At 42.4% G+C, this 24677-nt stretch overlaps 2 protein-coding genes and 1 pseudogene across 4 annotated transcripts in view; all 3 read left to right on the top strand.

The window, feature by feature from the left end:
- The window catches only part of LOC147748122 (uncharacterized), a 68969-nt gene extending 66828 nt beyond the window's left edge, over positions 1-2141 (top strand). The window contains exon 8 of the mRNA XM_086927173.1: positions 2114-2141. Coding sequence (XP_086783299.1) covers positions 2114-2141 — 28 coding nt within the window. The remainder of the gene's footprint in view (positions 1-2113) is intronic.
- A 617-nt stretch (positions 2142-2758) lies between these two features.
- Positions 2759-3284, top strand: LOC147748121 (small ribosomal subunit protein uS13 pseudogene; annotated as a pseudogene).
- Positions 3285-5255: 1971 nt separating this feature from the next.
- Positions 5256-24677, top strand: part of ATF7IP (activating transcription factor 7 interacting protein) — a 673891-nt gene continuing 654469 nt past the window's right edge. For all 3 annotated transcript variants that reach the window (XM_086958904.1, XM_086958898.1, XM_086958874.1), the window contains exon 1: positions 5256-5448. The gene's annotated coding sequence lies outside the window, so the exon portion shown is untranslated. The remainder of the gene's footprint in view (positions 5449-24677) is intronic.

The raw sequence follows: 24677 nt of genomic DNA, 5'->3' as shown, positions 1-24677 counted from the left end.
GAGAACCTAAAGTGTGTGAATGTCTGTATCAGTTGGTAACACGTGTATCAAGGAAGACATAATTAATCCGTCACTTATACAGTCAGTCGTACACCTACTTAATCATGCATCCTGACTGTTAGACACACATTCATTGTTCAATACACCTTGGCACATACATATATAAAACATATTTTCATTTTATACAAACACAGTCACTGGATGATGTCATCAGTGATGTCATCGGTGATGTCACTGACCATGTCATTAATGATGTAATATGCGACGTCATCAGCAGTGCATTGCGGGGGCGCGAGTTATAGTTAGCTCAACTAACTATAACAGAAATTTCTATCGTTTTGTAGGAGTGAAATGTCCAACTAACTATAACGTCCCTGAAACCTATGGTTTTTTCAGTGAATTTCTAAGGTTTTTTAAATGCTAATTCCTAACTGTAACGTCGGTAAAACCTATGTTTTTTTTCAGTGAAAATATATATATCATCCAACAAATGTATTAATATAGTTTTTTTAACACAACTATAATTTTAAAACACTTTAACGTCCAAACGGTATAGTGCTCTGTGAAATGGGAACACGGTTAAAATAACAGACTAAACTGAGTGACTACATGGTGTTTTTATTATTAGCTGGGTTTATGTAGCAACAGTACTGCTGCAATTCAAAAGTGAATTGCATAGATGTTAAATTAATAAATTGAATGATCCTGTTTTTCGTTTAAGTCATAGTTTACCCAGGTTCCTGTTCTGTGTAAAGGTTAGGCCTGTCAATCTATTCTGTAGCTGTACTGACACACAGTTGACTGTACAGGCCTACAAAGGGTCTCGGGTACAGGTAAGTGCATGCAAGTCTGGAACAGCTCTCAGGCATGTGTCAACACATACTCCTAAAGCAGTTGTTGAGTAAAGGCTTTCTCCAGATTAATGACATTCAACCTTCACACTGGCAGTGAAACCCCACGTGACCTGATGATACTCCATCACTAAAACACTATTTCACACTACGTGACAATATGTCCTAATATAAATTTGTAAAAATGTATTTACAGAAAACTAAATTATGCCCATACTAATCTACATAGCTCACCAAATGCAATAATTAACTACCTTTGCTATCCAGAAAATTAATCAATTCAATAACAAGTCTCTTCTTCGTCTCAGGCCACGTTTTTCTAGATTAATTGCACTATGAACCATAATCCGATTTGAAAGCATTACACTATTTGCATTTCACACAATCAGCCTAACAATCGTGGATCCTAAACAATAAACTGTCATTGACTGTATAATATTATTCTAGACCCTGCACATCAGTATTTTCCAAACCAGAATAACAATATTTCACCATAACACAAAAATATTCCAAAAGTAGTACAATTATATTTCCTACTGACAAAGTGCATTCCACCTTATGCACGGTGATGTACACATACACACACACTTCCATGCCATTACAATGGTTTTGCACAACAGGACAATTATGTTCTACCAACTAAAAAGATGTTTACTCTAACATGAAGCCTCACCCATAATTTTCCTAAAGCTTTGCAATTTAAAACGTTTTCATTTTTTTAATTTCCTTTACAATTGTGTGTTAAAGTTTTATGTGCGATTTTGCACTGATTCATAAACCATCCATTAGGCTGAAATCCATCAGCAGATGCTTGTATTCAGGTTCATAGGGGATTCTTCCCAGCAGGTCAGCAAATACTGTGCTTTATCAGGTTTAGCAAGAGTGCAGGCTCACTGAAGTGATGCTTCCCAAGTAATGGTAACTGGAGGGGGTGTGCAGGGACTGTATAATAGGTGCATTTACAAACTAGAATTCTGTCATTTGGAAAAAAATATTTGCATTTCTACGAATACTAAATCCGCAATGGCTGAGGTGGCACTTCCACAGATTAAAAAAGATATTTCTCAGGATCCTCAATGAAGCCTCAAAAACGTTAATCTCTACTTCAAATAAAGTGGATACATTGTGCTCGGAGAATAGGACGACTGAGCAATTAAACTGATCTCTATATAAAGCCTGCTGCATGGTCCCTTCAATAATACTACTGCTACTACTAATACTAGTAATAAAATTAAATTGTTCCATATCACTTATTTTGGCAGTTTTGACAATTCAGAGAACTTCAAATAACAGTTGTTGCCACTGCCAACCCAGAGATGAAAGCCTGAGGTGGCCCTGAATGGAATTAAAGCTGTTACTACTGTCCAGCCTCAGACTGATTAAAGCCTGAATTGACACTAATGAAATTCAAACTCATAGCCCCCCTGCCGCAAACATCAGTAGGAAGTGTTTAACTCAATAAACTCTGTTGCCAGCTATTCAATAAGAATATTTTTTCAGTATTTTCTTTTGCCAATTGATCTGTGGCCAGGAAGCATAGATTTACACTTATTTTACTACATCTGTTTATTAAAAGTGGACACAAGGCATAATCTAATAATCCGATTGACAACCAAACATTTCAATACCTCGACAACAACACAATAACCAGAGTAAAAAAAAAAAAAATACAATAAATGTGAATTCCTCCCGGTCTAAGATCATGTTCAAGAAAATTTGATTAAAATACTGTCTAAAGGAGCTGAAGAGGAGAAAAACGACATACTATTGAAAACAATAATCGTATAAACTACATGTAAGCCCCTTTTCTACAATCTCTGCAGTAAACTAATGTCTTTTCGGATGTAAAAAGCCGCGTCCAGCCACACCGGAAGCGTCTCCGGTACTATAAAGTGGCTCGCGCGTCACTTCCGCTTTCTCTTACAGAGGGAACCAGACAGCCCCTGCAGCCATGTCTCTGGTAATTCCCGAAAAGTTCCAGCACATTTTGCGTGTTCTTAACACCAACATTGATGGGCGGAGGAAGATTGCGTTCGCCATCACAGCCATCAAGGGTGTTGGAAGGCGCTATGCACATGTAGTGCTGAGGAAGGCTGATATCGACTTGAGCAAGAGGGCCGGAGAGCTCACAGAGGATGAGGTGGAGCGTGTTATCACCATAATGCAGAATCCCCGCCAGTACAAAATTCCTGATTGGTTCCTCAACAGGCAGAAGGACATTAAGGATGGAAAGTACAGCCAGGTTCTTGCCAACGGCCTTGATAACAAACTCCGTGAAGATCTGGAGCGTCTGAAGAAGATCCGTGCTCACAGGGGACTGCGCCACTTCTGGGGCCTGCGTGTGCGAGGCCAGCACACAAAGACCACCGGACGAAGAGGCCGAACCGTGGATGTGTCCAAGAAGAAATAAATCCACCTTGCTTTTCAATAAACTAATGTCTTTTCTTAGTTTCAAAATGGCAGAGGATTGCAGTTTATTTTAAACTGAACATGCTTTATAGGTGCTTAATAATATGTATATATATATATATATATTTTTTTTTTGTTTGTTTTTAAAAAAAAAAAATTTTAAGCACAAAATTATGAAACCATGCAACATGCAAATAATCCTGCTGTGAAACAATCATAAGTAATTGAAAACGTCATTTAGAAAGCCCTAACGAAAACAAACTTTTTTCCATCTTTCTTTTTAATATAAGTAGTGGGTTTTTCCAATACATAAATGGAGGAAATGTCTGACTTCCATTTTAAAAATGCGCTAGGAGCAAGATAAAAAGGGAAACAGCATTTTTTTTTTAAATCAAGAAGTGTAAAAGCAAAATTACTAGGGAACAGGTACCACAGATGAAGGAAAAATAAGCAAGTCCATTTGATTGGCTCTCTCACAACACCACCCCTCCCCAGGTGCCAAATTTCATTGTATTCATAAAATTGATGTTGAAGTAATCCCCTCAGCATGGAACATCTTTATTAATTACTTTTGTCTTCCACCTCTGATGTACATGCATGTTTTTCTTTTCACTCAAATATTAGAATAGAATTTGGAAAAAAAATGAATTTAGATTAACCGGATGTGATCAATGATAAAAGCAAAGGTAATTACGTTCTTTAGCCTACAATTTCTTCAATTTAGACTTTCTAAAAATGAAAACTGGCATTTTGGACCTGTTTTACAAAAATACATTATTGCAACCAATCTTTCTGAAGAACGCAAAGAGAAAATAAAACCAAACTGTTGTTAATGTACGCATAGACCATGTTCTGTTGTTCTCAACGGGCATGGAGATAAAATACGTGAAAATAGCACTGCAGCCCATTGTTAGGAGTTATCTCAGATGTTAAAGGCACTGAAACTGAGTTATTTCCACAAGCTATAGGTTACAATGTGAAACATGCTCTTTAATACCTGCTAAAGCTTGAGTCAGGTGGGATATTATAATGGTGGAACATTCCAACCACCAAGGGTAGAATGTTACAAATTAAAGATTGAGAAATGGAAAAACAACAGTAGTAACACAAACTGTTGCAGATGTAAGTCTATACCGGGCATTACTGGCCATAAGACACCCCACTGTCTTCAATAGAGCTCTCAACATTCCAACCCAATATGATTTTTGAGTAAAATAGGTATATTTTTTCAAGATGTATTTGTTTGAATAACAGTTTAGGAATAGTTTAAAAACTCTAATATACTCTCCTAAACTGTTCTTATTTTTTTGTTTTATGTTTATATGTGCAATGTAAAAAATATGAGCCTCTACTAAGTTTCTATTTTTTTTAACCTATGATATTCAATTACTGTTAAATGGCATCCCTATGTGTGCAAAATATTTCAATAGGCAATGATATAAGCATATTTCTATTAACAAACCTTGTGTTAAACTCATTTTAACCTGAAACTGTTTATTTCTCTATAATGGCACGTTTAAAACCATGATAACACAAACATTTTAAAATTAATTAAGAGTATAACAGATTATTTTCCAGCTCTACATAAAAAAAAATCGCAAAGAAAAAAAAACTGTACATATGCAGCGTGCACCTGACATTCTGGGTCAGTAATAAGTTTTTTCTGCGAACTCTTCGGAGTTGATTACAATTAAAATAAAAAAAGAGTAAAGCCATTCACAAAAAAAATGTCGTGGGAATTACCTCCCAGCGACTGTTACTTTACAAATGCCCTTAGAGGTTCCATCAGCTCTCCGACGCCCCCTCGCGCACGCCATACACCGGGCAAACGCTCACCCATACTCCGTCAGCCCTCTTTCCCCGTCTTTACCCCCTTGTATCTGAATAACGAATTTCGAGCGTTGCTGCGATTGGTCGGAGAACGGACTGGGCGGGACGGTGGCGTCTCCCCTGCTGCTCGCAGATCGTGGCGCATAGTCTCCTCCTCCTTGATTTGCATAACGGCCTAAGCGCGCGCAGTGTAGACAGTCGAAGCTCGTGAGGCTGGCGGAGAAGGAGAGAGCGAGCAAAGGAGCACGCGCCAACCCCCGTTATCGCTGACGCAAGGGGAAATGACCGGAAGCTGGCAGAGCTGGGCAGAGTAACGGTGGCAGCAGGAGACAAGCTCGGCGGGAGGCCCCCCGAGCAGGTATCTCACCCTATCTCATCCTTTCCTTTACAGAAAATCCACCCCCTCCTTTCACCCGCTTTTGTAAAAGATGGCCGCCGGAGCGCGCGCACATGCGCTGTGCGTCCTAGTCACCCTGAAGCTTGTGACCCTTGCGCTTAGCAGAACCTCCTGCGCGTGCTTCGCCCGCAAGGGGCGCCATTTTGCGACTGCACTGAAGAGGCGGCCACTATAAATGGAAGTGAAGTGGGAAATAAAATGAAGGCGGGGCCTTTTTATTGACGCTTGATGTATCTTTAGGTCTATGGCGGGAATAAGAGTGCAATACTTGGGCGAATATTGCACGTCTTGTGGAAACTTGGGAGGCTTGCAAATAGCACCTGTATATTTATTTAGGGTTGTCTTATGGAAACATCCCGTACCTGTTTTATTTAGGGGTTGTGTTAATGCAGCATATTCTTATTGTTAGATTTGATAAGGGGCTTGACTTTCCACTTTTGCAAATGATAGACCCTGGGACTAAAAACGTGTGTGGAGTGTGGGAATGGAGCAATTTTAGTGAAAGTGGGGCGGTACACAATTCCTCAAATAAAGTGTCTGTGTGTATATCTATCTATGTAATGGCTATTAGTGAAAATACATGTGGCACTTATCTTCATTCCTTGAGTGAAGATACTTGCGTATATAAAATAATAGTGTTTAATGTATTCAAGGTACTAGTTACTTTACAGATGTGAACCGTTTCTCCCATACATGATAGGGTCTCCTAATGAGAAATTTAAAATGCGTATATATTTTTGGGGCTTCTATACATATTGAAAATGCATGGCATAATGTACATCTTAGTGTGTATAATATTCTATTCATTTTTATTTTGAAGAGTTGCACAAATCATGTCCCCTCTACCTTCTTTATGCATACTACTAAATAGAATATGTCATCCAGTACATCTGTAATGTACTGTTTTGTCACTTGTGTGTATGTTGATTCATATGAAGGTTTGTTACCAACTAGGCCAGACTTTGTAGCGTTAGCCTCTCTTCCCCCCCCCCTCTTCCCCTCCCTCTATTGACATTGATAAACCACAAGCCAAAAACTATTTTCTTGTTCTTTGTAAAGCCATCATCTGGCCTGTGGGGTGCCTGGTCTAGTTTTAATGAATACCCCAATATATCAAAACCACATAAGGATCCTTGGGCGTGTGTAACTGAACCAAAATCCACATTAATACTGTATTATTTTTATTTGCAGGTTATTAATCTATGAGTTTCACTTCCACTTGGTTGAAATTGGATACTCTAAACGACTGCAGTAAATAAAATGGCATGATGTCCTTCCTAAGTGCGTATTTATATATAGATTTGCCATGCCAGTAAAAAATAAAAGTGCCTCAGTAACACATTATTTAGATCAACAGTATTAATAAATGGACATTCACCCATTTGTTACTAATGTGCTAGGTCAAATTCCAAGGTATTATAACTTTATAAAAATAATTTGATATTCCTAAAGGTTACCAAGCCCTTTTAGTGCTGTAACTTCCCTGTAATGTAACAGAACACCATAGCATAAACTACATATGCAGTCTTGAGTTATGGCCCCTCTCTATACACAGCAATTGTTATAGCATATCGCAACGCATCTGCTTACAATTGATATACTAATCCCCCAGCACAGTCCTCAGCAGTCTCCTTTGTTTTACAGCGCCGTGATATCCCATGGGATGAGTGTCGCGCTTTACAAATACCAGAAATAAATACAAAATAAATATATACACTTGTGTGTGTATGTATGTATGTATATATATATATATATATATCTATCTAAAGGTTGCCCTGCATGAGACCGCACACACAGTAAGTTCACCACTTTATTGAAGGCAAGCAGGTTACACAGACTCTCAGCAGGAATACTCCCTGGGGAGCCTGACTCGTTTCGAACATCTCGTTCTTATTCATAGGCAAATCGCAAACGGAGCAGCCACAACGTTGCAGGGTAGTTATTTAATTTAACCAACATCACACAACAATGGGCGTGTACCTAAGTGCCTTCTGGTCGTTGAAGTTCTGCAATGACAAATAGAACCCAAGTGCATGTCGCTGACATCCAAAGTTATTAATAATCCACAGCAATGAGTAAACCCTTAGCTGAGAGTTCAGAGTATACTGCCCATGTCATCCAACAATCAGGGAATCTCACCGCTCTGTCGGCTACCTTATTACAAAGTAGCCACAAATCTGCATTTCCTCGCAGCAGTGCAGTCTCGCGGCTGAGCCAAGTTGCTATATGTGAGAAGAACAGGTTGAAGGTTGTTCGGAATCGAAACGCATTGTGGAATAAACAGTGGATTGGTACTTTGACAGATTTTGTGTGTTACTGAGAGCGCGCTGATTTACGCTAAACTTTGAGAATTGAATTGTCGGTGTGCTCCGCCGGAGGGTGCCCCACTCTCCTAGGGTTCCAGCAGTCCGGAAGGAGCGCTTCTGGTGGAATATATGTATGTGTGTGTGTGTATATATATATGTATGTATGTATGTATGTATATATATATATAGATATATAGATATATAGATATATATATTTTTTTGTGGGAAGTAATGCTGATGGGCCTGAGAACTCACACTAATGGAATAAAAGGCAGATTCTATAAAGGATCACACGAGGATTGATAACTTTTGGTTACAGTACTACAATATTAGGCTACTGGTTATTTATTCTGCTGCTTTCGAATCTCAAGTTGACCATTTAAGGCGTGAATGGTTCATCCACTCCTTCTGTCTCTTCATTCTGGTACTAAATGATTTTGCTCTCTCATTACTGCATTGACTGAAATCGAATGAGGGAAACCTTCTCGAATGAGAATAGTACCCACAGCTGACATAGATTGACCTCAAGTCTGGGACTTAGGCATTACATTAATATAAAAAGGCTGGAAACCAACCTGTTTACGTGTGTAGCTATAGTTTAAAATATTTGTGTAACCTTGATATGTTGCGTCTAGACCAAAGATAACAGAACGGTGTCTTACGGTTCTCTTATCATTTGCAGTTTTATCCAAGTGGGAGAAGTGGCCATTGCGGTAGTTATTGATGGGGTGGTATTATAGGGCCTGAGGCGATGCATTCTAGTCAGTAACTACTTGGTAGTCTCCTCTGCCTAGGATAAAATTGTTATTTTAAATCAGGCTCCTAAGATTGTAATATTTGGTGGTGAAATTTAGAAAATTGTTCAATGGTGTTTTTCATGCTACTGTTTAGGCAAAAAGTAACAAGAAGCAGACCTGTGTATTTATTTTCTATGTGATGGGTTTCCCCCATTTCTGTTCTAATGTAATGAAGTCCAAGTTTTGAAGGTCACAACGGGATGCATAAAAAAGGTGTTAACAGATTTTAGTTACAATATAAACCATTTATTGTTGGTAGTGTGGTGATTTTCAAGATTGTGTCGAGTTCTAAGATGATTTCACCATATGATTTGGTACATCCTCTTTAGAGTAAATAGTTTCTTCTTATGATTTTCTCATAGATCTTGTGGCCAGTGTTATAGAAACTAAAGTGAAAACACATTTTCTATAAATTAGAAACATCATACTGCTTGTCAACTGAGCGAGGTCTCTACATAAGTCCAGCATCTCCTTTCCACATTTGTTTTATTTGATTATCCTCTATTTCTGTCGCTCAATGCTGCTTTAGTTTTAAAAAAGTAACATTTTGGTAGGCCTAGATTTTTTTTAAATCTTCCATTTAAATATGTGAGAGTAGATTTTTGGAGGTGCTGGAAGCTATTTACATGCAGCTAATATATGAAATGAATAGATATGTCCTCCTAATTACAGGTAGACCTTCAATAGAGTTATTGTTTAAAAAATGTTTCCTTTTACTTGTCCTACTTCCCATTTGTGAGTAATTGCTTATCCACACTTATCTTCCAAATAATTTTTTGAGTTAAGTATAAGGAATTTATAAAATTTGTTAAATTTATTTTTCAAAAAGATGTTGTTCTGTATAATTGAAAAATGTATTACATTCAAGTGTAATTAAAGCATGTTTGATGGTAATATTGTAATTCAGAATTGAGTCAGGGTTTTTAGAATACAGAGAAAAGGACTGAACATTTTTCACAGACTGGTAACACTTTTTATATAATGCTGTGACATTAAAAGGAAGGCCTTTGCAGGAATTATTTACTTCAGGGACTTGTAGTAGAACTAGGGGTGTGCGACATTCACATACTTTGCTTTTGCATAATAAAAATGTAAGAAAATATTCCAAATTGATACATTGAGTGAAAACCTGAATTTCATACTAAATTGTAGGGCAAAATAAAAACACTGCACCTAGCACGTTCTTGTGATGTGGTAATTCGCGTTAGTCCTGCCCCGCAAAAATGTTTTTGCAGCTAATTGCATAATGTGCTGGAATTTCATGCAACAAGCGTAACGCAGAATTAAACAACATTACATCTGCACACGGGAAATTTCGCCCAGGCTTAATAAAAACCACCTTCATGATCATATTGAGTTACTTGAAGTGTCGATGCCCAGTCCCCCACCCCTGATCTCTCCCCCAACACCCATAGGGTAGACTTGCTAGGGTTCATATATAGCCCTGATGTTTCTCCAAAGATTTGCAGGAGACGCGGCCCGACCGATTGAGGTCTGTAAGGAGAAACAGGACATCGTCCGCATACAGCGCAATCCTATCAGACGGTCCCTGTGCCCACTCGAACCCTCGCAGTTGTGCATCTATGCGCACCCACGCCCCCAGCGGCTCCATAGCCAAGCAAAAAGCTACGGCGAAAGAGGACAGCCCTGCCGGGTGCCACACCCGATGGTAAATCTGGAGGATATGGCCCTGGCTACACAAACCAAAGTTGTCAAATCTGTATATAGAAGTCGCAAATACGAAAGAAAGTGGGGCCCTAGGTTAAGCCAAGGCAGGAGCGCAAACAGATAGACCCAGCTCAGCGAATCAAATGCCCTGTCCATATCCGCTAGGAGAAGTGCAGCCTGTTTCCCCGTACTCCGAGCCACCGCCACATGCGCTCGCCGGATATTGTCTGGTCGCCCTCTGGGGGCATAAAGCCAGCTTGGTCCAAATGGACAAGCGCTGTGAAATGAGGCAGAAGCAGGTTTGCCAATGCTTTGGCTAAGATTGTTGCCTCCACATTTAGCAGAGAGATTGGGCGGTAGGATGCATGGTGCTCCGGGGGCCGGCCCGGCTTATGGAACACCACCACTTCAGCGTGTCTCCAATCGGGCGGTAGGCTACCTCGTTCCCTGGCCTCTTCCAGGGCTGCCCTATAATGCGCACCCAGGTGTAAGTGATATTTCTTTAAAAACTCACTAGGGAACCACAGTGGGTCCGGGAGCCTTTCCTGTGTTAAGTTTGCCCAGGGCTGTGCCCAGCTCCTCCTCCCTCAGCGGGAGCTCCAGGCACTAACGTACCTCATCCGACACCGCACGGGGCGGTAGGTCAGCAATAAACTTGTCCACTACATCTTCTTCATGAAGGCATTAGTTCAGGGCATACAAATCTGCATAATATGCAGCGAAGCACTCCGCTAGCTCTTTTGGATCTGTAGCCAAGGCACCTGCTCCGTCAAGTATCCCTGGCAAAGTCTGCTTCTGGAAGGCGCCCTGACATAGCCGGTGCAACATCGTTCCCGATTTGTCCCCCCACTGGTATATCCTGCTACGCGTCGCAAGCCATATCTGCCGTGCCTCGTCTATCAGCAGGGAGGCATATGACTGCTGCGCCAGAAGTAATTGCCCCACCGCTTGACCCTCACCCTCGGCACTGCCTCGACGCTCCAACGTCTCAATCTCAGCCTCCACCAATTCCGCCCCACGCCTTTTCCGGGCAGCCACACACCAGGCTATATCCACCCCGTAGCGTGGGCTTCAGAGCCTCCCACACAGACCCGGCACTGGCGACGGACCCCACGTTTTCAACTAAGAAGTCCGCTATGGCCTCGCCCATGTGTTTCTGGTAGTCCTCTTGCTGCAAGTGCCACACGGATAGGCGCCATCAAAACAGCTGCCGCCCCCCTGTCCAAACGAATGTCAACAGAAATGGGGGAGTGGTCAGAGAGCCCACGCGACAGTATGTCCGCTGACTACCCTACCACCACTGCTCTGGGAACAAAGATATAATCTAATCTGGAGAAGGATTTATGGACAGCTGAAAGAAATGTGTACTCCCGCTCGCTACCATGCAAGTGACGCCATGCGTCCACCCAGTCCAAGCCCCTAACCATATCTTTTTTAATTTGCTGGAATGGCCCACTACCTGGCCACCCCCGGGCCTATGCCTATCTCTGAGTCCATACTTAATATCATTCCAATCCCCTCCCACTACTGCTAACGCGCCCGGAATATCGGCCAACACAGCAAACCGCTTCTCAACCAGCGACCATCGCAGAGGGGGCGGGGCATACACACATCCCAGCAAAAGAGGCTCCCCCCCCCCCCCCCAACCATACCCTTGACAAACAAATATCGTCCCTGTGTATCAACCCATTGAGAGTCTTTTAAAATGTTATCCCTTTTTACGTTGAGATTGTCCGGGCTTGAAACTGTGCTGATTACATAACTTTTAAACACGATAAAGCTCCTCTGATAGGCAAGCATTCTGGAAACCTGCCTGTATGCCAACATCTAACTGAAGTAGTGTTGCTGTCAGTTGATATTTTTCCTAATAATGTAATGGCTAAAATTCAGGTCTTTCACAGTCCTAAAGGGAATATCGGCCCTTTTTTTCCACTTGTGTCTAGATTCTTGGGCATAACCACCCTATTTTCTTCCTGCTACACTTAATTATTTTTGAAGTTCTCTCACCTTATTTCCAATATAATACTACAATGTTTGCATTCTGTGGGGGACATTTCACCCTTTATGCCTTTAAATCAAGTGCTCACAGTTGCCACACACCAATATTGTTTTTGGATTTGGCCTGTACTTTGTGTAGCTTGAGGTCCACTCTATATGGAGTTCATATACAGCCTTTGAAACACACTCCAATTTCCTTTATTGCAGAGATCAGTTGGGGGAAAATTGCATCACCACAAAGTGGTGGTATTGTAGATTTCTTTTGTTGAAAAACTGCTGCAGCAGAGCTCACAAATACTTTACAATTTTCCAGCACAATCATTTGTACAAACTATTTATTAAGAATACAATTTCTATCTGATCGACATCCTCCAGAAGCTCTTTTCCAGAGTCCTCCTGACCAGGTTGCAGAGCTGGATGGACGATAACAACGTCCTATCATCTCTGTAGGCTGGATTCAGGGCTGGGGTGTCGACGATAGACCAGCTCTTTAGACTCCAGCTGGTCTATTGGAAGACTGTTACTCTGGGGGGCGGCAGTCTGTATTTGATAATTGTGGACCTTCGGTCGGCTTTTGACCTGGTCCAGAGGGACAAGCTTTGGGTCATTTTAACTGAAATGGGTGCCCCGGCTTACCTGTGTGAGCTTTTTAAATGGTTACACACGGGTACATACGCAAGGGTGAGGTTTGGGAAGGGGGGGGGTACTGACTTCCCCTTTCCCTGTGGAAAGGGGAGTCAGGCAAGGTTGTGTATTAGATCCCACGCTCTTCTCCCTATTCCTCAATGGCCTCATAGCCCACCTACTGGGAGTGAACAATTTGGACTCTCCTACATTAGCTGGCATGAAAATCCTGGCGCTAATGTTCGCCGATGATACCCTCCTACTGACCAAAACACTGGGGGGTATCCAGCGCACATTAGAAGCATTTTCCAGCTTCTGCAAATTGAGGAGCCTGGAAATCAATTTCGCGAAAACGAAATACATGGTGTACAACTCAACCCATCCGAACTGTCCCCACCCGCACTTGGATGGAACGGCCCTCGACCGAGTCCCTACCTTCGTATCTGGGGGTCACCCTTAATGATAAAATGGACTGGGGCTCGCAGATCGCTAAAGCTAACCTGAGACTCGCCCAGTCATCGGGCGGCATCTTAAAAGTCCATAGTGAATCCTCCCTCAAACTTATGGGACAGCCTGTAGAAATCTTTAAGGCACAGGCTAGAGGTGGTGCTTTATATGGAGCAGAACTCTGGGGGCATGTAAGTGTGGCCCCCCTTTCTCTTACTGAGAATAGTTTTATAAGACGCCTTTTGCGCCTTCCACAGAGTTCTCGCCTTGCTCCCCTGAGGTTGGACTTGGGCCTGGTGCCAATTTACGAGGTCGTTTCAAATCGTCCCTTACTATATTGGAGACGGCTTTGGGCTACCCCGGAACTTGAGAGCTATAGGGAGGACCTACGGGATTTGCTTACTAGAGGCGGTGTGGGCAGGATCCCTTGGTTGAAGCACATCGCATGCCTCGCACAGAACTTGGGCAGGGGGGACTTGTGGTCCTCCCCAGAGGAGGCTTGCACCTCGCTCTCTAGAAAAGCCTGGAGTATCGCGCTGAAGGAACATGGTAGGGCTCTCCTATTATCAAACACTCCCTTGGGCAGGCTCACCAACACCTTCCTCGAGATTAAGGCCCTCCCTGCCTTTGAGAGATTCCTAGACCAAATTCAGCCACCTTTGGCTAAGAAACTTTTATCTCCAGTTTAGGTATGGCACATTCCCCCTAAGGGATACCACCGACAAGTGGTCAAAAACCCCATCCCCTGCCAGTACCTGCCCAGGATGTGCGGCTAGCAGAGAGACAGATCTCCACGTTCTGCTCTTCTACCCCTCTTACTCCAGGGCAAGATCCAAATGGTTAATTCAGTGCTGTCGGTCTAGGGGCATAAGGGACTACAGAGAGGCCTTTAGACTCTTCAAATCAGATACGTCCTTTATGATTGTTTTTGCCACCTCAAAATTCCTTCTGTCAATGTGGTTCATTAGGTGTGCAATCCTAAAGGGTCCTAAAAAGTTTTAACATGGGTGGCCCCCTAGACTGTAACATGTATATGATTGAGGGACAACAACGTTTTTACTCTCTTTCCCTTCTGGTTTCAAACTAAAGTACGTTGCCTTTCAAGGTTCTCTTATGAACCATTTTTACAATTATTTTATTTGTATATAGTACTGTTGCATATGTCGTGATATTCATGTCTTTTTATATGGTTTTTAACCGATAATAAAAGCTTATGACTGACTGACAATTTTCATAAAATCTTAAAAGGAAATAAGCGTCCAGTGTACATCAAGTTGACCTATAGCCTTTAATGTGCCTTAAATCTCACCTATAATACAAGTCCCTCTCACCCCTTACGTATCTTCTATACTTTTCTATACTTTTCAGTCTGGTATTCAATTTTTTCCTCACGTTTCTGTTTCCCTTTCATTAGTTACCACCAAGTTCTTTTTTCGCCTGTTCAAAAGTGTTACACATGTTAGTAATTTGAACAAACCTTAAACGTATTACATTTTATGCCTGCTTGTTTTACCTTGTAATATTGGCTAGATGACCCTACCTTAAAATGGATCCAGACATCCTGCGTCTACTTAAACAAAGTGCAGTTTAGATAAATGCTGTAACCCTCCCGATATAAATTTGTGTAATGCTACATGGTACTTCACTTTCTTTTACCATTGATGGTGGGGCAGAACCAGATGCCTTTTTTAGTGTATACTGATGGTATTCAGACTCTCCTTTTGGTAACAACATGGCTACCACGCAGATATCGCCAAAAGCTTTGTCTAAGTCCAACAAGGCATGAGAGTACCTTTCCCTAGATAATGAATGCTAAAATGTACCGACCTGCTGGGTGAGACCACCCTCAGTCATGCCAGTTAAAATGAACCCAAGGCCAGGACCACCTCTGAAAATAAGAGAGCAAATCTGGAGGTCAGCTTTTCAGATATCACGAGTTTCCATAGGATCGTAGCATAGAAGGAGGAACTCCGTTTCAGCTTCCTGTGGTACTGAAGGTGCTCGTAATCATTCAATCACAATAATACGTGCGTTTGACAGGAGCCTGGCTAGCTGTGTGTGTCCTGGAAATGCTCTGCCTTTCATTTAAAGTTTCTCTCCTAGCAAAATAATGCTGGCTGTTACTGAAATGCTAATGTTCTTAAGACTTAGGCTTTGAGCCAGTTAAGTCAATGCGGTCATTTTGGTCATTTGGGATTTCTAATTGTATTATGTATAGGTCTTTCAAAATGTTAAATGGAGGATACAGCACTTTTCAGACTCAATTTTTTAAAACCTAATCTACTTTTTAGGTTGAGCCTGGGCAGCGCATGTGCTGCCCGCCATGCTCTATTGGAGTATGGACTTGAAGCCCTGCTCACTCTCTGCCCATATTTGTCATTGGCTTGTGTCCTTGTCGGCCAATAGGCTTGTTAGACCCTCCTTAGTACCGCATTGTTTTCATTTGCAGCCTCCCATGATGACTGGCCCTTTACTTCTGTTGTTACACGGTACGTCTTATTTACTCTGTAAGCACCATTTTATTTAATGGTTTCTTTACTGCAGACATTACATGCTTTCCTGCAACATTCAGCTTGACACGTGCGCTTTCCCTGGGTGCTGTATTAAAAAAAGCATTTGTTTGTCAACTTGTAAAAAGAATGCATTTTTGGATTAAAGCACCCCATACGCACTTTCACTGTAATGGCTGCCACAGACCTTTCTTTAGGAGCGGCTCGTCTGAAGAATGGGGCGTAGCTTCTATTACTATGAAAGTTCAGTATAGGGCGCTTGTAAACCAGCATTTGTAATCCAATAGGTCTCGCAATTTAGTAACTTTGACCTATTGGTATTGTAAATGACAATGCCTTTTATTATTGCAGGTTTTTTTAACACAATTAAAATGCACTTGCATTTACAATGCCAATAGCTCAACCCCTTGCTTTTCCTTCCAGTATGTGACTGCAGCTTGCATTGTAGAGCCTGGACCACTTTTGTAATTTTCAGGATAATTTCATGTTTGTATTAAATTTAGAATCCTCGTTCTGAACATCCTACTTGCAGTTTGGTATCTTCTGCCAAGTCGCTATCCGTTTTAATTGACTCATCTGCAAGATCGGACAGCTGCCATTTTGTTTTCAGCTGTTCTCAGAATGTGCCTAGCCTGAAATCGCCTTTTACCTGTAAAACCTACAGTCGCTGCTTTTTCTATATCTTTAAGAAAATGACTATGCTAATCTTACCTCCTTTCTCCACTGCTACTACTCTTGCCAGGATTGCTTCTGTATTCGTAATAAAATAAATCATTGTAATGCTAGGTCTTGGAATTTGAAGGAGTGACAGGCTCCATCTAGCCTCATCTACACACTGCATCTGTTACTGTATGTCGGATGCTCGGATTAAAAAAAAAAAATATTTTTATTTATACATTTTCCAGTTGCCATAATTAAGCATGTTTATATACATCGAGTCGTACTTTTCACAATATAAAGTTAGTAATTGTACAACACCATGCAATAATTAAGCTATCAATTATCCACCATATTGTTTCCCCAAAATGAGAACGAAGACAGGAATCATTCATTATTTTGGAACAGGCCAGGGTGTGCACGTAGGTAGATAGTCTGAAAGAGGTTCCCAGAAATTAGTAGGCTTAGCGGCTGTGGGTAGCTCTTCTGCAAAGAGCAAAATATTATCCTTGCAATATATAGAGTCCAATATCCAGCGTTTAACAGTTGGTGTTTTCGAGCTGTCCCAGTGCATGGCTACTCTCTATTTCGCTAGTAGCAACATTATGGTCACCAGCTTCTTTCTCACAGCTTTCAAGCATGTCACATGTCCCAAGAGGCATACCTGTGGTGTACACTCTCGTTGACATTGCAGGATGTCGTTTAACAACTGGATCACCTGTTCCCAATAAAGTTGAACTTTGCTGCAATACCATGCCAAATGTCCAAAATCTACTTGGTCTAATGTACATCTTTTACATTTCGCATCTGTTCGCAATCCGTGTTTGTGCAATTTAACTGGCGTGTGGTACGTCTGGTGTAGATATTTATAGTGGATGATGCACAAATTGCCATTTGAAATGAGTGGTTCAGTGAGTGCAGAGCATGATTTCCACTTGTCTAACTCTAGGGGTTTGTCAAGAATTGTATTCCTTCTGTCCTGTGCTTTCCGTGTGTCTGCGCCAATTTCCCTCTGTAGGGCTCTATACAGTTTTGTTAGGATATGTGTATTGGCTGGAGCAGTTATCAATAGTTGTAGTGTATCTAGCGTAGGGGGTTCATTTGGGTATGAGGTGTAGTGTTCCTGCACAGCTGCATGCAATCTATGATAAGCAAACTTGAACCGAAGTGTTTGATTACTAACAAATGACAAATCATTCGGTGTTATGAATTTCCAATTAGGTTACATGACGCCCATCACTGTGATGCCAACCTGGATCAGTAATTCCATATTCCTTTCTCTTGTGTAACCGACACGGCTGGGTGTTGTCCCAGTGGTAGACTCGGAGCATATAGTGGATCTTTGTCCGCGAGGTTAGCAATGCGCTTCCACGCTAAGGATTAACAGTGTTAATTTCGCATTTGGACAGGTGGGGTCTCTGATGTGGTAGGATATTTGCAAATTTATTGGGGTGAGCAACCCCGTCCTCCACCGCGTGATGTGGCATGTAACGTACAGGGTGAAACCGGTAGTGTGCATATTGTGCTTGCGCATATAGATAGTACAGGTAGAAGTTGGGGACTGTGAATACCCCGGCTGCGTAAGGTAGTGTCAATTTGCGGAGACTTATTGTAGCTTGCTTTCCAGCCCATATGAGTTTAGTCACGTTGGCGCGCGCGGGCGATTAAATATAGGTGTTAGTGGGGGTATAGGAATGTTAGTAAAGATATAAGCCAATTTGGGCAGGATTACCATTTTAAATAGTGAGATTCTGTCCACTAGAGATATGGCAATGTTATCCACCGGTCAATCTGTGTTTCTATTTTGTCAATCGCAGTGTCATAGTTCCTTTGCAGTAGGAGTTCAGAATCCCTGTGTATCCAATGCCTAGATACTTATAGGTTCCTCCTGCCTGATTAGTGGGAATTCCATCTGCGGTGAAATCGTTTATGCAGTCAGCGGTATTACTGCTGACTTGGCACAGTTGATCTGAAGGCCTAATTGTCGACCGAATTGTATGTATTCCCTGATTAGTGGCGATAAATTTAGATTTGGGTCTCTAATATATAGCACCATATCGTCGGCGTATAACGATATGCCAATGGGGCAGAGTTTAACCCCTCCCATGCTGGTGACGAACCCCAGCCGTCACGCCCCACGGTGGGCGTGTGCTGATGACGGCTGGGGTTCGTCACGGCCCCGCCCTGTTCTTTTGTTTACCGCACAGCGGTAAAATCGCGGCCGCAGCGAAGGGGTTAAATCTCAGGGCCGTATGTGCATACTGTTGGCGGACTTTGCAAGTTAGGGGTTCAAGGGCAATTGCAAATAGCAAGGGGGATAGCGGGCATCCCTGTTGCGTCCCCCTTTGTATCTGAATGACATCTGATATGTGTCTATATACTTTAATGCTTGCAGATGGCCTCGTGTATGATAATTTTATCCAATTTATCATGATGGGGAAGACCAATTTGTTGTAGAATAGTGAATAGGGAGACCCATTCAATCAAATCAAATGCTTTGGCCGCGTCGAGATGTACTGCCACGGCCTCTAGGTCGGGATTCAATTGGTGAAGTAGGCCAAATATGGTACGAAGATTATGTGTCGTAGATCTAGCCGGTATAAAACTAGATTGGACAGGCAGCACAATATTCGCCATAAGTGGTTTGCGATCATTTTAGCCAGGATCTTAGTGTCTGTATTTATTAAAGACCACTGTCTATAAGATTCTGCTATCTCTGGGTTTTTATCTGGCTTTAGAAGTGCTACTATCAAGGATTCACGTAATGTAGGGGGAAGAGTTTGATTGTGATATGCTTTGTCATACATTTCCAATAGGTATAGGCACAGTAATACTGAGTATGTTTTATAGTATTCACCCGTGTAACCATCTGGGCCAGGTGTTTTGTTATTTGACAATGTTTTTGTTGATTCCTGCAGCTCTTCTTTTGTAATCGACTGCGCTAGGAATTCACGTTGTGTGTTGGAAAGGCATGCCAGTGCAATGTCATCTAAGTAGGCTAGTTTTTCTGGCGTGTGTTCAGTGTCTCGTGGTTTATATAACGTGCCATATGTGTCCATGAAGGTGTGTAAGATACCGGCTGTGTCATAATGTACCTCATTGATATCGGAGAATAGTGTGTTGCTTATGCAAATTTTGGTCGCAAGTGCTCGGCCTGGCCTGTCCCCCTCACACATCCTTCTTGCCGTGTGGCGTTTTGCGATGTACTTGATTTCGTGCCAGGGCATTATAATTATTGATTTCTTCGTGTATGGTACCTAATATATTCACATTGGGAGTGGCATCATACTTTGTTTCCAGTTGTTTAATGATAGTTTCACATTGCTGCAGTTGTGTGCAGAGATTTTTAAGGATCCCTGCTGTGGTGCTTATGCAAATGCCCCGTAAGGTCGCCTTGAAGGCCTCCCAGAGGGTGCCCGCCCTATCAACCGATAGTTTATTGTTGGTAAATAGTCCTCTATTTCCGACTGAGTCGTCTCAGCATATAGTGGATCTAGGAGATGGTTCGCGTTAAAGCGCCACACAAATGGTGGTGGGGTATACGTTGGTATTTGCAGGGTTAGCAGAACAGGCTTATGGTCTGATAGTGTTTTTGGAAGGTGTCAGACATTTTGGGTCCTTGACACATCTGATCCGCGAGTATCCATTAATCAAGTCTGAACCAGCTAATATGGACCATCGAGGAGTGGGTGCTTTCATATGTATGTGGATTATGCATACTCCATATATCATGCATTTTGAATTCTGTCATCCCATTTAAAACACCCGCGACTGCACTATGGTGGTTGTATGTTCTTACAACGAACTCCGTTGTAACGCATGCTTTTACCACGCATGCGTTACAACGGAATGGTATTTCCACGCTTATCCTGCTCCACGAATTCTTCTGTGGTGACGTCATACTTCGTAAAGAGGAAGCGGAAGTTTCTTTCCGTTTCCTCTTATACGGCGCTGATTGCCTGCACATTGGGGGTGGGGGGGGAAGACCCCCCCTTTCTTTAATTGTACCCTTTACCACAGATGTCTTTACTACGTACCTCGTAGTAAACGTATGCGTGGTAAAGTCTTTTGTTGTAACCACGCGTGCGTTGTAATGCCTGCGTGGTTAAGGTTTTAGTGGAAACAGCCGCGTTGTAGTGGCCGTTTTCACACTATTGTGTCTCAGTCGTTTCTTGTGATCTGTTATATGTGCTATTTAGCGCCACATTTAGAACTCCGCCCCATACTAGTTCCATTATTGTTAGTCCCCGTATCTCTGTACATAGTTGCATGTAGAAGTCAGGGTCATCTATGTTAGGACCGCATGTTTTGATTAGGCCTACTCTTGTGCCTCGTTATATTCCAGTTCGGATAACATATCTCCTCTGCGTGTCTGTGATTGCCCGCTCCAATATAAACTGTGTTCCTTTCCTTATCAGGGTAATGACTCTGCATAAGTAGAGTATGATGACGAAACTACCAGCTCTGCCCAGCGCTTCCCTAGTGTATCGGCTTTGCCTGGTAGCAAATGCGCCTCTTGGAGCATAGCTATGTCTATAGCATGCCTGTCCAGGTACGCTAATACCTGTCTGATTTTTCTAGGGATTATTTGGTCCCCGTACATTCCAGGTGGCTAATTTCAGTGGGATAGGGTAACTGCTATTGTGTGTCAATGTGTTTCTAGATATAGCATCTAACAAATAGTTTTTAGGTCTCGCGACCTATCAATGCGCATGCGCCTTGAGCGGAGCGAGAATTCAAGTGCTCAAAATACTCGTGAAACCACAGGTTTTTTGGTGCGGTTTTCTTCGAGTTCACGTGAATCACGTGACCGCACGAGCATCAGCCTCCCTCCTAATAGCATTTTTTCACGGCCGCCACCACATAAAAGGGCTTCTCCCAGCGTGTGCTCTGCGGCTTCTCCTCCCCTAATTATTCATGGCTGGCCGTTGGCCGGCCGTACTTTGTTTCCCGCAGTCCCCCATTGAGGCATACTTTTATAAACAGCATCGTAACATGTAATAGAGTGCACCCAGCCCAACCAGCCTTTCACAGATAGCAATACATATTTGATTAAATTGTGTGTATTGTTGCTACAAACGCAGTCGCTTTCACTTTCACATGCTGCGCTTGTTTACATTTCTGTTGCTTTCCTCCCACCCCCCACCCGCTGTTCATGTTCACAATGCTCTCACCCACCTCCCTTCATTCTCCGCATTCCCTTTCTGTGTTTCTCCTTTTACAAAGACGCATTCGTAGGAGACTGCCCTGTGTGGATGTTTAAAGCTAGGCTGTCATTATTCCAAACTTTTATAAGCAAGAACGTAACGTTATATGTTATATGGATAGATACACTGCGGCATCGCGCTCTGCTGTAGTTTTCTATGGGAAATCAAATGTGCACTACCCTTCCTGTTGCCTCTGCTCTGCCCAAGTATATTTCACGGACAAGCTTGCACTGCTGATGTTCCGGATGTACTTGTGCTATCTGCATATATGACCCTTGTGTGCACCTCGTCTACCCCTCCCGAGACATGCTCCCCACCCAAGTGTGTGTTCCCCTCCCATGCACGTGTCGCGCTCACATGCACCCCTTCTACCCCTCCCATGTGCGTGTTCCTCCTCACCTGTGTGTGTTCCCCCTCCTTATTCCCTTTCCGTGCCCATTTTCCCACTCCCCATGCACCCCGTCTAATAATTCGAAAAACATTTAAAAAAAGACCAATAACTGCTGCCCAAGCCATTCGTTTAGCTTTAGGGTCCTAAAATAGTCGGAAATGTCACACATGCAGGAGTGCACTTGTGCTATTCATGACTGGCACAAGTGAACTATTGACATATTTCACGTGCAGGGAAAACATCAATCTATGATCCGTTGGCCTCACAGAAGGAACACAGGCACTCTGCCCCCTTTGCGTGTGTAACACCAGCCATTTTATTCATTTGACTATCCAAGTGGCCCCAAGTCTAGTCAAATGAGGATTCTTTTTCACTTTGTATGTCCCTGATTTTGCACGAATCGAAACATTACAGCGTAAATACACTGAACATAATCTTCACAAAAGTTATTTACAAAAGTTTAAGCTATTGTCATCATAAATTACAATAACTTTTATTTAAGTATTAATTATTTAAAAACATTAAAAGCCATTGTTATTTGTATTATCAATACATCTAAGTCACGTAAATACAACACATATTGCATTACAAATGCTATAGGTGGCACATTTGCGAAAGTTAAAACTATTGGCATTGTAAATGACAAAGCTATTAATTTCGCTATTTTCAAAACCAACACATAAATAAAAAAATTGTCATTTACAGTACCAATAGCTCAAACTTTCCTAATGCGAGACCTATTGGCAACGCCAGTGCTTGTTTTACTCGTAATGCTTACAGGCAATGTCATCCAGAACCCATCAAGGTACTTAGTGTGTGCCTACACAATGCCAGTGGACACTAGCAACTGTATCGTACCTTGATAAAGAAGAGTATGTAATTCAATATTGGTCCTGCCTTTACCCCCCCATTCACCCCTCCCACTTCATCATCCCAATTATGACAAAGACAATCCCCATAAACAAAGCACCCAATCTAATGGGACAGAGAGGAAGATTGGTGTGGTATACAAACTGGGGCAAAAGCTGCCAGCCAGATACCCGTGTGACAAATCTCAACCATGGGCTCACTCTTGAACATGTGGCGACATTCTAAACATCAGAACCAATGTAGTATAATGTAATTGGATAGTTATCAAAATTAACTTGATAACTTGAACACAGTTAAGGAAAGATATGGGCATCATGCCAGTTTGTAATAACTGTGTCCCTGCCAGCTCCCACTCAGAGAATTACAATATATACTTATCTGTGACAGTGCGTAGACACATGGATACAGTTCGTGACATGCAGCGGTATATGCAAATCAGTGCAGTATGGTCCATTACTCAATATCTGAGGTATTTGTGTGTTCTTCTGGACTGCCTCTAGGCGATTTCCGGCGTGGAGGTTGAAGTCATTTGTGCTCTAGGTATTTGAGCATGTCTTTTGGTTCAGTGTAGATCACAGCCTTTCCACCCTCCGTTACTTTCAGCTTACCTGGGTAGAGCATTGCATATGATATATTGTGATCCCTGAGCATTTTTTTAACTGCAACAAATTTCTTCTGGGCCTCTTGTTCTTAGCTTACCCATCTCACTGGCTTTGCGAAGGGCTGCCTCACAGTCTCTGTAATATAGGACTTTAGCAATTATCGGACGCGGTCTAGATCCAGGTGGTGGAGATGACTCTAGTTATTTATGGGCCCATTCTTCTATGAAGACTTCAGAAAAAATGTGTCTGCCCATGAGAGTGATAAGTAATTGTTCAATATATAGTTCCATGGGACCCGTATTGGTCGTTGCTGCCACTCCCATAAGGCGTAGGTTACTGCAATGTGATCTTGCTTCAAGGTCTTCAGTCTTTGCCATGAGTGCCTTCAGGTGTGTATCCATTTTGCCTTGTTTAGTTTCTAGTTGTCTTTGGGCATTTTCCGAGTCCGATATGCGCTGTTCCGCCATATTGATTCTTTCAGTATGTCTGTCCAGCCGCTCAGACATGTGGTCTACACGTTATGTTAAGGCGTCGATTTTTCCGTCTATATTAGTGAGGGAGGCTTGTATCGTTGTGAACAGGGTCTGAATATCACCAGTATCGGGTCCACCTGTGCTTGACAAAGTCTGCTGTGCATTATTTTGCCCGTCCGGTTCACTTTCTGTATTTTTTGTGCTATTCAAAGTTTAGTTTGGGTTGATTCTTCTCCGGTTTACCCATGGTTCAGTACGGTATACCAAACCAGTTGCTGTAAATTTTGTAATGCTGTTGGTAACCAGATAAGTAGGTGGGTATGAGCATAGTAGATTTAGGCACCGCGGGAAAAGGAGGTCGGTCGAATTGATTTTGCTGGTCACGTATAGGCACTCGGAGAGTAGTCACACCCGCAGTGTGTACACTGCAGCAATGGCGCTGGTACTACGTGGTTCTTCGAGGTCAGTGGTGGGGTCCCTGCAGGGTTCCTCCCAGCAGGCTCCTATGGAGTAGCAGGCACCCACTAGTGAATTCCGAGAGGGCCGGATCCTTCTTCTCACGGCGCGAGCACGGAGAGCGCCCGTCCTTTACGTCCTCATGCCCAGCTTGCACTGCCCACCTCAGGCCACACACATTGGA

This window comes from Lissotriton vulgaris, chromosome 1_1 (assembly GCF_964263255.1).
Source record: "Lissotriton vulgaris chromosome 1_1, aLisVul1.2, whole genome shotgun sequence".
Classification (NCBI taxonomy): Eukaryota; Metazoa; Chordata; class Amphibia; order Caudata; family Salamandridae; genus Lissotriton; species Lissotriton vulgaris.
This window is presented reverse-complemented; position numbering and strand designations above follow the sequence as displayed.